This window comes from Rissa tridactyla, chromosome Z, assembly GCF_028500815.1.
Source record: "Rissa tridactyla isolate bRisTri1 chromosome Z, bRisTri1.patW.cur.20221130, whole genome shotgun sequence".
Taxonomy (NCBI): Eukaryota; Metazoa; Chordata; class Aves; order Charadriiformes; family Laridae; genus Rissa; species Rissa tridactyla.
The window spans coordinates 130,049-144,314 of record NC_071497.1 but is presented as its reverse complement, the minus strand read 5'-3'; the positions used below and the strand labels follow the sequence as shown (position 1 = coordinate 144,314).

Below are 14,266 nucleotides of genomic sequence, written 5' to 3'. Positions count from 1 at the left end.
TGGGCCTGACTACATGACCCCAACATGCCACTGAGTTAACGCCTGCAATTGCAGTTACGTTACTGCATGCAGAAAGCAGGCGGCTGCAAGTGACCTGCCTTTCATTTGGGCTGGTTAACCCAAACCATGCATAGGAAAGGTGCTGGTGGAGCAGAAGGGAGAGAAAAGAGGGCTCGCAGCAGCATTCACAGCACCTTACTGTTCTGTATGCAGCGTACTGCGTAGGTCAGATCCCTGAAGATGCTTCCTTCCACTTTTGCTTGCCCTCGTGAATAAATGAATATTCCTCCCTTCCCATCCCTGAAAAGGCACTGCCGGATGATGCAGCCTTGCAGCGAGTTTGCCAAAGATTGGGCCTCCTTGTCCTGCTGCAACTCCTGCTGCAGAGACTTGAGCTTAAGGTCCCTCTGAAGGGCGTGCAGTCTGTTGCTTTGAAGCTTGCTGTCCATAACATCAGCAAGTGTGTGATTCGGGCTGTGGGCTTGACAGGCCACTTTGTATGCAACCTGAGCATCCTCTTCATCGTCGCTGCGTAAGTCACTGTCACTGGAGTTTGAGTCGAGGGACGGGTACTCCTCCTCCTCCTTTGCTGCTCTCAGGTTCTCTCCAAACTCACTGTCCTCCTGGGCTGAGCCAACCAGGGCTTGAGCACTCGCAGCAGCGAGGAAACTGCTTCGTTCTTCCCCTACCACAATTTTGCATGTTCTCACTGGCCTCAGCAGCGATTCCCTACAGCCATCCCACTTGGCCACGGGGCAGGCGGCTGGGTCAGGTTCCCGCAGGGACACTGTGCAGGACTTGGCCAGCACAGCCAGGTGCTTGCAGGCCCAGTTACGGTCAGAGCTCGGGCAGCCCTCCACAGTTACAGAGGCGTTCTCACTGCCGGTGAACTCACAATGCTCCAGGATGCAGAGGGCCACGCTGCGGAGGTGGATGCTGGACTGGCTGAAGGTGCAGAACTTCACCTGGCATGTCCCTGGTGCGTGAATCTGCAGCTGCCCACTTTCAAAGTTGCAATTGTCAAACTGGACGTAGCCTGAGGTTGTCTGGAGAGTAAGCACAAGGTGAGATCATTGCACAAAGCAAGAAAAAGCAGTCCTGAATCCACCATGAAGTTCTTCCAAAGCAGACAAGCTCATGCTCACAAACACAATACACGTTCAAGTGTCACCGACACAACAAGCTCACACAGGCACAGATGCAGTGCTGCAAGCTGAGTTAGCAAGTATCTTGCACCTACTGGCTTTCTTCCCTGCTGGCAACTTGTCCTTAACTTAGAATCCTAGAATGGTTTGGGTTGGAAGGGACCTTAAGGATCATCTCGTTACAACCCTTGTCATGGGAAGGGACACCTCCCACTAGTCCAGGTTGCTCAAAGCCCCTGGCTCAAGTCCAACCTGGCCTTGAACACCTCCAGGGATGGGGCAGCCACAGCTTCTCTGGGCAACCAGGGCCAGGGGCTCACCACCCTCAGAGCAATTTTTTCCTTACATCTAATCTGAATCTCCCCTCTTTCAGTTTAAAACCATTACCACTCAGGCTATCGCTCCCCTCCCTGATCCAGAGTCCCTCCCCAGCTTTCCTGGAGCCCTTTTAGGGACTGGAAGGTCTCCCCGGAGCCTTCTCTTCTCCAGGCTGAACAACCCCAACTCTCTCAGCCTGTCCTCACAGCAGAGGGGCTCCAGCCCTCCCAGCATCTCCGGGGCCTCCTCTGGCCCTGCTCCAACAGCTCTGTGTCCTTCTGCTGTTGGTGCCCCAGCGCTGGAGGCAGCACTGCAGGGGGGTCTCACAGAGCGGAGCAGAGGGGCAGAATCCCCTCCCTTGCCCTGCTGCCGACGCTGCTGGGGATGCAGCCCAGGATGCAGTTGGCTTTCTTGGCTGCCAGCACACATTGCCAACTCATGTTGAGCTTCTCACCCACCAGCACCCCCAAGTCCTTCTCCTCAGGGCTCTCAATGCATTCTCCACCCAGCCTGCGTTTGTGCTTGGCACTGCCCTGACCCAGGTGCAGAACCTTGCACTTGGCCTTGCTGAACCTCATGAGGTTGGCATGGTCCCACCTCTCCAGCCTGCCCAGGTCCCTCTGGATGGCATCCCTTCCCTCCAGCATGTCGACCACACCACACAGCTTGGTGTCATTGGCAAACTTGCTGAGGGTGCACTCAATCCCAACACCCATTTTGTCAACAAAGATGTTAAACAGCACTGGTCCCCGTACTGACCCCCGAGGAATGCCACTTGTCACTGCGTGCCATGACAACTTCGCTGCCAAGACACAGCTTTGCAGTCTCAGCAAGGCACAAGCAGTCACGCATGGGAGCAGACAGGGCCTAGATGTGCCAAGATCACTAAACCTTAGCAATGCTCCCTGCACAGAATAGTTTGCAGCCTTCAGAGACGTGTAGCTGCCAGCTGGCATCTTTAACGGACTCAGGGGTTTACCGGGTGAAGACGCAGGTAAGACAACATCAAACACCACCTGGTTGGCCTGGAGAACTACAATTCTCCCTAGAGCCATTAGCATACTTGGTGGAAGGACACTGCACTCACGATGCACCAAGTCCAAAGCAAAACAGGTAAAAATTTGTGCCATAGTGCTGCACGGGCATTACAGTGTGTCACTGCAGCAGAAGAGACACCATCAGTTCTTTGTTCCCTGGCTGTGGTTTCCCATCTGACCTGCTGGTACTTGCAGAACAGCCATCCCTACCATAGCCTTCCTGCTGTGCTAGGCAATACACGTTACAATTTATGGGTGCTGGCAAACCACCAGGATGATTGTCATGGACAAATATCTCTCTCCTGTATAGGCAGGGCACGTCTCTGCTTAGGTACAGAAAAGGCCAAGAGAAATGCAGCAAGGTACAGAGGAGTCAGGTCAGAAAAGCTGAGTAGTGTGCTTGGAATTTTACTGTGCTCTTAATTTGACTAGGAATCTCCCAAATCATTACTTTCTCTTCCCAGGTTATCCCTCAATCGCCTAGTCCACCCCACTAAAAACAGACAGACCAGTAACTTGTGACAGGCAATCTAGGGCCATTTTACAGAGATTTCCTGAGTTTGCAGCCAAGACACCATCCCAAGATTTGTTTTCAGCCTTGAGCACTCTCAGAAGTGGTCATACAGCAAATAGGTATTGAAATTCATTTCTCTGTACCCAAAGACAACCACAGAGAAATCCCTTCTGACTGGTAGCCTCCTCCAGACCGAATCATAACTTCCCTTTTTTAAAATTAAAAAAAAAGCTAATTAAAAGGGGCACAATGAAATCAGGTTCTGAGAGGCTGCTTGTGAAAGTCCTTCTGAAATTGCAACTTGCAGGGTTTTAATGACTGCCAGTAGGATTGGCCTAAGTTTGCTTTTTTTAATTTGTTTTTCATTGCTGGATTTGGGAGGGAACACTCTGGTTCCACCGGCAGCTGCTGAAGGTCTGTACCATCAACCGTTGCACATGGAGACCGGAGCGACCACCTGAACAATGAAACGCAGCCACAGGGACCAGCCAAATGCAGGAGACACCACACATCCGCTTCAGCAACTCGGCACATGGCCACAAACAGTGACTTTCTCAGCAGATTTGCGACTCAGTTTCCCCACTGCATGCTGGTGCATTATCTTTCTCCTGGAGACCTTCAGACTGATTAAGTCAAATATGTCACATGATAAATGCTGAAAAGGAAATGAAAAGGTGAATTATAACTAATGATGGGCTGACTCATTACAACGAAGGTCTCGTTTTTGGAGGCACAGCCCACAGGCACAGCACTCACACAGGGAACATCCCACTCTAGACCAGTCAGCGGCTGCCCGTGGGGACCAAAGTGTTGTCAGGGTGGACCACGGCAGCAGGGTTGGGCCCGTGGTCCCGCGTCCTAGCTTCCATCCAAAGGAGACCCTGGGCATCCCAGGAGAGGGCTCCCAGACCAGGCAGAGGACACAGTGCACATCAGCGCACCCAGTTTTTGGGGAAGCAGGGCTGGTGTGCAGCATGCTGCGGGGAGAGCTGGCTCCCTGGGGTTCCTCTTGCGCACCCAGCCCCTCAGGTCCCTCATGCTTTGCCATGCGGGCAGTCAGAAAGGCAGCTGGTAAGAAGGGGAAAATCACCAAAGGAAAAGACGTGGGAGCTGGGAGCCAGAAACACCCCTGAGAAGTGCAGCTGCGACTCTGAGGTGCATCTGGATACTGAGAAACCAGACATCCCGAGACACCACCAATAAGTGCACAAACCAAGGGACTGTAATGGCAACTTATCATCTGGAAAAACGGAAACAGTCCAGAAAAGTGAAATTGCCCTGAAAGAACAAAAACATCTTACCTATTGGCTGTTCCAGCTGAAAAATGGCAATTAACAGCATCTATTCGTTGCTCAAAGTGGTGGTGTGCTACATCCTCTTAAAAAAGACTTAATTTTTATCCAAAATGGAGCCCTTCTCTCTCTCTCTGAGAATGTCCCATCCTGCACATACCTTTCTTTTCCTAAACCGGCTGAACACTGCATGAACCTGCTACGAGGTCTCAGACCAGGGCTGGGGATGCGTGGATGATGCCAGGCTGTGACACGGGGAGTCTTTGAGGTGAGACTCTGTTACTTCACCGGTCCCCTTCACCCCTACTTTTGGGTTGGTCTGGTTTGCCCTCCTGCCTCTGGGACAGCTGGGTGCCCCTCTGGGACAGTGTAACAGAAGCACGCACCCTGACCGAGAGACCAGCGCTTCGGTTCAGGCACCACTGACAAGTAGCCCTGACCGAAGCCAGCCCTGCTGTGCCAACCGCAAGAAGGGTGCTGGGCCACGTCTTCTCAGGGACAAGGCATCTCACCAGGAGCTAACAGTGCCAGCCTGAGCTGGTGCTCAGATAAACTAAAACTTTCAGGTTTTTGACAAAACTAAAACTGCTACTGCCGCACACCTGCACAAACATCAAAGCAGGGGTTGACTACGAGTCCATCACTTGGCACTATAGGTTCTGCAGCCCCCTGAGCCCTCCTGTGCGGCTGCAGGCTGCGGGGCGGCCATCTCCCTTGAGCAGGGACTCTCTCGAGGTTATGCCTTGAGGCTGAGAGACGCCTTACCCGGCACCTGATACCTATAACGAGATAAGCGACGTCTTACATTAGGCCTAAAAGTATATTGTATCCTAGTGACATTGATATATCCAGCTTAATTACTGGAAGTGTAGTAAGCAGTAGAGTGTTTTACTGCCGTCTAAATTATCATTCAAACCAGTGTCAAATCACTGTCAAATCAGTGTTTCATCATCATTAAATTTTTGCTTAATCATCATTTGATTACCATTTAATTATTATTCAATGATCAATTAATTATCATTTGATCATCATTTAACCATGAATAAAACCCTTTAAGTTTACCCCACAACAATGACCACTCTTAATAATTTACCTGTGACAGATGGTTTGGCCCCTTCTGAAATCTGTCTAATTCTCTTGATACCTGTATTACATGTCCGTATCAGTATCTTATCTATCATAAGCATATCTGCTGTTGTATCGATGCTAAGTTTGCAGTAACCTGTAATAGCATTTACCTACTTGTTTGCTGCTGTTATTGGTTGTTGCTATAATATTGGTCATTGCAATATTACCGGTTGTTTCTATTACTGATTGCTGCCATACTATTGATTGATACTGTATTATTGATTGTTGGCAGTAATTTGCAATAGCCTGAAATATATATTTGCTTTATTAATCAAAGGCTTTCTTGCAAGTGGCAATTTGTGTGGCGTATGTGGTAATCTGTAACCAAGCGCAGACACTGAGAGGACAGAGCCCCTGAGCGCCATGCCTCACTGAGCCCCACGAACCCCCAGCCACGCTCTCCAGATGCCTGTAGACCAGGGGACCCCTTGGTCGTGACACCGTGGTGGCCTCACCATCCCCACTGTCCCCGCTCCGCCGAGCCTCACCTTGTAGAGCAGGGAGGTGAAGCGGGCCGGCATGAAGACCACGTTGCTGAGGCGGGCAGTGGGGCAGTGCTGGTCGATACTGGCCAGCAGTGCCACATCCCCCAGCTTGCCCTGCCCCACCACCTCCACGGGCACCTTCAGCAGCACCTCGCTCTGCTCCTCGTGCACGCCGGGCAGCAGCACCAGGCGGTCGTAGGGGCTCGCAGCGGCCAGGGCGGCCCGGAGGCTGCCGAACTCGCCCCCAACGCCCACACAGAGCCGGCGCCAGCCCTTCCGCCGGCGGAAGAGGGAGAGGCAGTTGGAGGAGTCCAGGTCCTGCGTGGTTTTGCTCCAGGTTTTGGAGGCCAGGTAGTGCTGTTTGAAGGCCTCTCTCCAGGACGGCGGCTCCACACCGGGACGATTGGGCCAGTTGGGGTGTCTGTGCTGGAGGCAGCCCAGGCAGAGCTGCCGCCAGCGTGTTCTGTCCAGGCTGAGGACGAGCTCGCTCCAGGCCCGGCAGACCAGGCTGCAGCGGCCCAGGTCAGGGAGGTGCAGGTAGGAGAAGATGAGCTGCCACAGCTCCACCGGCAGAATGCCGACCTCCATCAGCACCTGCGAAGGACAGGACACAGCATCAGTGGGGAGCCCGGAGAGCTGCTGGGGCATGGGGGGAAGCAAGCTCAGGCTGGCAGGGACACCCTCCTGTGGGGATGGGCAGGTCCCCGCCAGACATGGCTGTGCGTGGGCAGAGACGTACAGGAGCAGGCACGCAGCATCAGGCAGGCATGCCTTGGGCAGAGACACAGGCTCTGACCAAGCGGGGTTCATCATTCACCCTGCGGTGTGCTCCCATCAGCATTGATCCCTCCCTCCCTCCACTGGTAGCCCTGCTTATGGGCCAGCAATGCCCAAACAAGCTGTTCTGAGGCCTCTGCTCTTTCAGGGCGGTTAAATCTCTGTTGCTTAGCCCTCGGGCTCAAAGACCGCGCAGGAACAAGCACATTCCTCTGCCCCTGGCATTGCCATGTCCCCTGCCATGGCTTTCCCCACCACACTCCATCAGCCCTCACAGACCACCGGCCCTCACAGGTCTTGCCAGCTGCCCCTGCAGGCACGATGCCTTCCTGGGACACTCGGCTCATCAGGAAAAGTGTGAAGCTTTCTCCAGAGGCCAAGTTCATCCTGCAGCCCAGTGGCTGGGGATACCGGCAGGATGCTCCAAGCAGAGGAGGGATCAAGAAGAAATCGTTCATGACTCCAGCAATGCACCACCAGCAAAACGGGCTCGACTCATAGTGGATGCAAGAGACCTGATCCCGTCCCAGCATGAGGCCGCTGCTGCTGAGGGTGTGCAACACCACGCCCCTCTGCTCTGGTTCGTGCCACCCCCTCCCCAGCGTTATTCCCCATGTCCTGCCCTGAGAAGCGGTGGGTGCCCGTGGCACAATGCCTCCCTTGATTGCAGGACTTCAGCCCCCACCTCCCACCCAGTGCATGCAGCTGCGAAGAAGCCTCCCGATGGGCTCAGTGACCTCCCACTACTCTCCATAAAGCGCTGGTCAAGCGGCTTCACTAAACAGGTAGGTATCCCTCAAAATTTACCACTTGGTATTTGAGAGTAGAAGTGTTATTATCAGTGACCGGAGAAAACAACAATGCACAACGGGGAGCTCCACGGTCCAGCAGCACTCCCCCTGAAGCAGCCTGCTTCATGCACATTATCCAGCATGCAGTAGGTGGAGATCAGTACTCCGGGATGGTAGGAGCCCTACAAACACCACAAAAAGCTGTGTACATCCACAGGCTGGCTTCAAGTCAGCTGAGTGGCCAGGGGAGCCTTTGCTGGCAGCAGTGGCTCTGACCCCGCACCGGCAGTTCTGGCTCTGCCCCTGCCTGCCTCACCACTGCCAGGGTGGGTGGGACCACGCACCCACTCACATGCCGGGAAACGCACTCAGGCAAGGGCTGTGGTTACCCTCTAGTGCCAGAGTTCATCTCTAATATGATGCCGTTAAAAGCCTTCGGGAACCAGGCTCCCTTCCTCTCTCACAAATGCAGGCTGGCACAGCAGGCAAGCACTTAGTGCTGTGAACAATATTCTTTGACCAAACGTGGGGAATTTTACTTCTCCTTGCAGATATCTTGATTTCCAGCTATCCTGCAACTATCACAAGGGAATCTGCTCAAGAAAGCACAGACTTTCCTTGAAGCTAAGTTCTTAGTTTGTCTGAGAGCCCTATGCAATGCCCTAGGCACCCAGTGGGGAACCACCCCCTTGAACTTGGCTGGAGGAGATGCAGATTTGCTGCCCCGCTCCCACAGTAGCACTCCACGCAGTCTGCCAGGAAGAAAGGTCCCGTTGCAGCAGTGCTGTGGCCCTCTCAACTATGGTCTGCGGGGCTCGGCAGCTCTGAGCCTCTCCCCTGTATGACATCCCCAGCTTGCGCATCACGAGGCCATGGAAACCAGGCTCCGACACAGGAAGAGGGAGAGTTTAGAGCAGAACTTGGGAGGGAAGACTTAGTCTGATGCCCTTTCAAGCAGGCAAAGAGCTCAGCATCTTCTCTTTGCTGTTCCTCCCTTTCGCGGGGTTATCACAATGGGTTAAATTGTAATAAGCCTTGCCATTAAACTTTGTGGTAACAATACAAACACTGAAATAAAAATGAGCCATGGTCTCATTTCCCACCAAACCACTAAAATTAATCAAACCCCACAACAAAAAAACAATAAAATTATGCACTTCGTCAGTGCTTTGTATCTCTCAGCCCCTCCCCGGTGCGAGGCGACACCAGCGCCGAGCCCAGCCGCGAACGGAGGATGCCGCCTCTCCCGGGGGACACCGAGGGCCTCGCTGACGCCTTCCCGCAGCCCCGCACCGAGCACCCGGCGCCGGCGGGTGGGGAAGCGCGGCGACCGTCGGCCGGCGGAGCCCGGGACAACCCCTGCGAGACGCGGTACCTGGCCCAGGAAGCCGGAGAACGAGGAACCAACCAGGGCAGAAGTTTCGCCGAGCCCCCCGCCGCGCCCGGCGGCTTTTCCCGGGTTCTCTGCCGGAGGGTCCGCAAGGGAAGGAGGGGGACACAGAAAGCGGCGGAGGCGACCCCGCCTTCCGGTCCCCCGCCGCCGCCGCAGTGCCGGCCTCACCTCCGCCCCGCCCCGGCGGGACCCGCGCCGCGCGCCGGGGGGCGGGGTTGGGGGCGGGGCTGCGGGGCGGTAGTCTCGTCCCGCCCCCGGCCTCGCCGCCGCTCGATTGGCCGAGGCGGGGAGGGGGCGGTGCCATCACGGCCCAGCTCCCCGGTCACGTGAAGGGGAGGCGCACCCGGCTTCTTCGTCCTCCCCGCACTCCCTCCGCGAGCGTCACCCCGTGCGTCACGGCGGCGCGGCTGCGTCACATCCCGGCGCCCGCACGGTGGAGGCCGCGGGGCCGGCTCGCCGGCGGAGGCTTCCGTCCCGTCCCGTCCCGCCGCTATCGCCATGGCAACGGCCGCAGGTGTGTCATCGGGCGGGGCCCGGCTCAGCGGGGCAAGCGGGAGCTTGGCCCGGCCCGGCCCGGCGGGGCCCGGCCCGGCCTGGTCGTGGCGGCGGCTGCGCAGGCGCGGCGGGACCGGGAGCGGGCGGGGCCGCGCCGTCCCGCCGATCGGGTGCCGCAGCCGCCGCCCCGCGCTCCACCGCGGTGCCGGACTGACCTTGAGCGCAGTCGCGGTGCGGGCCGGCGGCCGTCCGCTGGGCCGAGGAGCGAGGCAGCGCTGCCGGCCCGGGAGGTGCCGGCGTTGTCTCCCGCCGGCCTGGCGCGGCCGCCCGCTTGACGGCGCTGCCCCGTCCCTTACCCGTGCTCGCCCCTTCGCTTTCAGGTCGCCTGGTGCCGCGACCCGGCGGGGCCGCCGTCGTTCCCCAGCCTCCCCGGCAGTCCCTCGCCGCGGCCCGGCGGCACTGAGGCCTCCGCGGCGACGGCACGGGGAGCCCGCGGCGGCGATGCAGCCGGTTTGGAAGCTTCGGGAAGGGCTCGATGCTGCCGGCGACCGGCGGCGGCGAGGAGCCGTGGGCTGGTGAGCCCTGAGTCAGTCCGGTGACAGTTACAGCGGTAGGTGATGGGCTGGAGAAATCAACAAATGAATCCCTGAACCTTCCAGGTCAACCAGCGCAGCTGCGTGTCTTCAGGATTGGGCTAATTGTTTAGGATGAATATTTCTCACAGTTGATGGTGAAAGAGTGTGAGTTTGTGGTATTACTCCAATGAACTGGTTGAATGAATATTCAGTTCCCTGGGTAATCACAAACTGACTGGGCCAGGAGGACTTGCCAGGTAGCATGTGTGTTCCACAGCAGTCAAGATGATGGGCAGCACTGCAGTCGCTTACCGGTATTACAAATACAGAGATATAACGCAATATCAGATAGCTAATGTCCTTTTCTTTATTCTTGTGTTTTTCAGACCTAGTGGGTCACGTGCCAGCATTTTGAAGGCCATGGTCGTTTAGGCGGGTAAATGGGTTGAAATGCTTCTTTAGAAGCACTGGATGTGCATTCCACAAGATGGTGACAGTGGCAGGCACCCAACGTACAGACCTTGGAACAGGGAATGTGATGTCTAAAAGGATTGTGTGTGCCCTCTTGCTCAGAGCACTTTGAAATCAGCTCCTGGCTTGTGGGGAGCTTCTGTATATAAATGGGTGGTGTATAAGCCATCTAATATGAATTCCTGTCTCTGATGTTGCTACTCATATTGAAAAAACATTTCATCTTTGTAAATTGTTTAGATGGCGTTTTCACTTGCCAGACTTTAAAGGATTAAATAGTATGTAACTGTAGGGGAAAAAACAATCCAGGTACATATGTGTTTTGTTTTAAAATAATTTGTGTACTTGGTCAAAATAATCTGTCAGGTTGCTTTTAGCAGTCCATGTTGTTTCTGTGTATCACACATCCTTCAGGTATCACTCACTTTTCTTGGGTTTTATTTTCCTCTCTCTCTTTGTTGTTTTTTTTTTTTCCCCTGACAAGATATTTTTTAAAAAAATTATTAAACGGTTTTTATCTCACCCCACAAGTTTCCTTTTTTTTTTTTTTTTTTTTTTTTAACCCTTTTGATTCTCCCCACCATCCCACCGGGGACAGGGGGAGAGTGAGCGAGTGGCTGTGTGGTGCTTAGTTGCTGGCTGAGATAACTGAAATAACTATTTATCATGGTTTATCTGTTGTTTTCTGTCACAGGGAAAGGCAGAGCAGAATAATCAGAATTTGTACTGCTACTGCATGTATTTTGCTTGGTTTTTTATTTCTTTTTTTCTTAGACTCTCTTCTGTCCCCACCACTACTGTCCAAGTGATGTGTATTTTATTAGTGTGAGTGTAGACCTTTCACTGTTTGAATACCATTGCACAGCGAATGGGGAAATCAAACATGTCAGCTCTAACGTAGCACTTGAGGAGTCCGTGTCTCAATGTCCTTCCCATTTTTTTTTCTGTTTTAATTTGTAAGCACACAGAAAGGAAAAACTGCCACTTTTTTAGGTCTCTGAGACTTGAGTAGAAAACCGTACAACATCTGTCACATCTGGCATTTGTTGCTTTTCTCCTTCAAATTTTATGGGCTTTCCTCAGACGTAAGATACCAGGTGCTGTTTGAATGATCCACTATGGTGAAAAAAGCTGTGGCTCTGCTCATGTTCATTCTTTTCTTTTTTGATGTAGGGAAGGAGAACTGAGGTATACTACAGTAAGAAAAACAGTATGATGGATTCAGAAAGTTCTGCCCCAAAGAATTCAAAGGAATATCTAAGGAATGATGTAACAGCTACCTCTGGTAAACATTATCTTTGTGGCTACTGTGCGGCCTTCACAAATATAGCAGTCACATTTCCCATCCAGAAGGTCCTCTTTCGACAGCAGTTGTATGGTTTAAAAACAAAGGATGCAGTACATCAGCTGCAGAAGGACGGACTTCGAAACCTCTATCGTGGCATCCTTCCTCCGTTAATGCAGAAAACGACAACGCTGGCTTTAATGTTTGGCTTGTACGAAGATTTCTCCTCCCTGCTCCATATCCATGTGAGTGCTCCTGAGCTTCTCACTCGCAGCATGGCAGCGGTGCTTGCAGGGACCACGGAAGCTCTTCTTACACCTTTTGAGCGGGTTCAGACTTTGCTTCAGGACTACAAACACCATGATAAATTTACAAACACTTACCAGGCTTTCAAGGTACTGAAAGTCTATGGGATGAGAGAATATTATCGGGGATTGGTGCCTATTCTGCTCCGAAATGGACCCAGTAATGCACTCTTCTTTGGCCTGCGGGGACCTATCAAACAGTGTCTGCCTGAAGCAACTTCTTACAGCACTCACTTGGTCAATGACTTTATCTGTGGAGGGCTGTTGGGCGCCATGCTGGGATTCTTGTTTTTCCCAGTGAATGTTGTAAAAACTCGCATGCAAGCTCAAATTGGTGGTGAATTTCAGTCCTTCTCAAAAGTCTTCGTGAAGATCTGGCTGGAACGTGATAGAAAACTGAACCACCTTTTCAGAGGAGCCCATCTGAATTACCATCGTTCTGTCCTGTCCTGGGGAATAATCAATGCAACCTATGAATTCTTGCTAAAGCTGTTGTGAAAACCACTGTCTTCCTTCGGCTCTTCTGTTCATTTGGGTATTGGTACATATGATGTCACTTAATCCCAGGGAACAGTGCCTGCGTAGTGTAAAAGGTAATTAGTCTTGGCCTTCAATATTTATGGAGTGAATGGTGATGCATCTAAACCTTGGTGCAATTAAGATGAACTTTTTAAAGTATTTATTTGCTGTCAGGTGAGTTTACCCATAATGGAGCTACTAGACAAATACAAGGTTTTAAAAAAAAGACTTACGTTAGTCCAGCAGCTTATTTTGTATCACTCCCAAAATTTCTTAACGCTCCATGATGGAATGTGCTCCACTGCCCACGTTGTAGAACATCAAAATCAAGGAGGGGCTGATGAAAACTTATTGCTTTGCCTGATAAACTACAAAATCTCGATTTAAGAGCTGCATTTTCAAACGTTTTAGGATCGTAAGTAGCCCATTGTTTAAAGATAACAGGGCAGATCCAGATGAGGATCACTGAAGTTAAGAACTTCAAGCTTAAGCTAAGCCTGCGCAAACTTTTCTGCCAGCCATTTTGATGCTTGGCTTTTAGATGAACATTTCATTCAGCAGCGTAAGAGCGGCTACTTGATGTTTAACTTCGGTGTAAGCTGACTCCAGTTCAAAGCGGGATCTCTGTGTTTATGTACATGTGTGCCTTCATGTGAAAAAGGGAAAAGTGGAAGGAATGAAACAGCAAATTTACTAAAGCTTTAAAGTGCCCTTCCTGCTTAAAAAACCTTCTATTCATAAACATGGAGTTTGTTCTGCCTTTTTTTTTTTTGTTGTTGTTGTTGCATTGCTGCTTTTTCTGTTGCTTACAGCTGTGGGGCCAGAAAGAAGATGGCCCTTTCTGTGACGCTCATGAAATGGTTTGGCTTCCCACAGTTGTGAAAGTAGCTCACAGACACAGCGCTCTTGTACTGAGATTTCTTGTCTTTTGCAAATTACTTCTGTTTCATTTGGGCTGTGGAATAATGGATCACAACAAGATATTTTTTCCTGAAACCTGGAGTTCTGCCCAGTTGATGGCTACTCTTTAACAGTTCTGTAAGACGGGATTGTACAGCAGCACTGACAAGATGAGGTTTCCGGGTATTACCCGTTTCAGTGGAAGTCTGTAAGTGTAGCAGAGATGACAGCCAAAGATGACCTTAGAAGCAGCTAGGTAGGAAAGATACAGCATTTGGAGATGTGTTTAAGGACTTCTGTAGGTGAGTACTGAAAAAGACTTACAGAAACATGAAGTACTGTGTGTCTTACAGACTTGGGAGTGGAGAGATATGACTTCAGGCCCTAGAGAAAGGGCCAGAAGAGCAAGCATGACCATAAACCAGGTGAGGGTCTTAAAAAAACCATTTGATTCTCCTGGGGGACTTTATGTTGTGAAACTCTCTATATAAAACAAAATATTTTGGATGATGGAGGGCAGGAAAGCTTTTGGAAACTGCTCTGAATTGGTCTTTTCTTAAGTTTTGGAGTGGCTATTACTGTTCTAATTTGAGTTTTACATTTGCTAAACTGTCCCCAAATATTGATTCTAATCAGTGTGTTATAATCATAATATAGTCCCTAGCTTCTCAGTCAAAAATGGCCAGGCGCAAGTGAGCATTCTTGTACCCGAATGTTGTGATTATCTGCATTTGAATAAAATGTTTACTGAATGTTTGTTACTGTCAGAATCTGATTTTTACCAGTGTACTTTTTTTGTAATCACTCCTTGATGGAATAAAAAAATTTGCATCCCA

General features: G+C 51.8%; 2 protein-coding genes across 15 annotated transcripts in view; one reads left to right on the top strand and one right to left on the bottom strand.

The window, feature by feature from the left end:
- FBXO10 (F-box protein 10) overlaps positions 1 to 9,106 on the bottom strand; it is a 25,185-nt gene extending 16,079 nt beyond the window's left edge. For 8 of the 14 annotated variants that reach the window (XR_008463685.1, XR_008463686.1, XR_008463687.1 and 5 more), the window contains exons 1-3: positions 8,863 to 9,105; positions 5,923 to 6,513; positions 195 to 1,046 (exon numbers count right to left, since the gene is read on the bottom strand). Coding sequence is in view for 11 of the 14 variants with exons in the window: in XM_054184729.1 (XP_054040704.1) it covers positions 195 to 1,046; positions 5,923 to 6,507 (1,437 nt within the window). In the remaining 3 variants the exon portion in view is untranslated. The other 6 variants (XM_054184735.1, XM_054184730.1, XM_054184738.1 and 3 more) reach the window with 6 other exon arrangements.
- Positions 8,722 to 14,266, top strand: SLC25A51 (solute carrier family 25 member 51). Its single transcript, XM_054185618.1, has 3 exons — positions 8,722 to 8,905; positions 9,195 to 9,394; positions 11,595 to 14,266. The coding sequence occupies exons 1-3, from the start codon at positions 8,722 to 8,724 to the stop codon at positions 12,507 to 12,509; spliced, it is 1,299 nt and encodes a 432-aa protein (XP_054041593.1). The 3' UTR covers positions 12,510 to 14,266.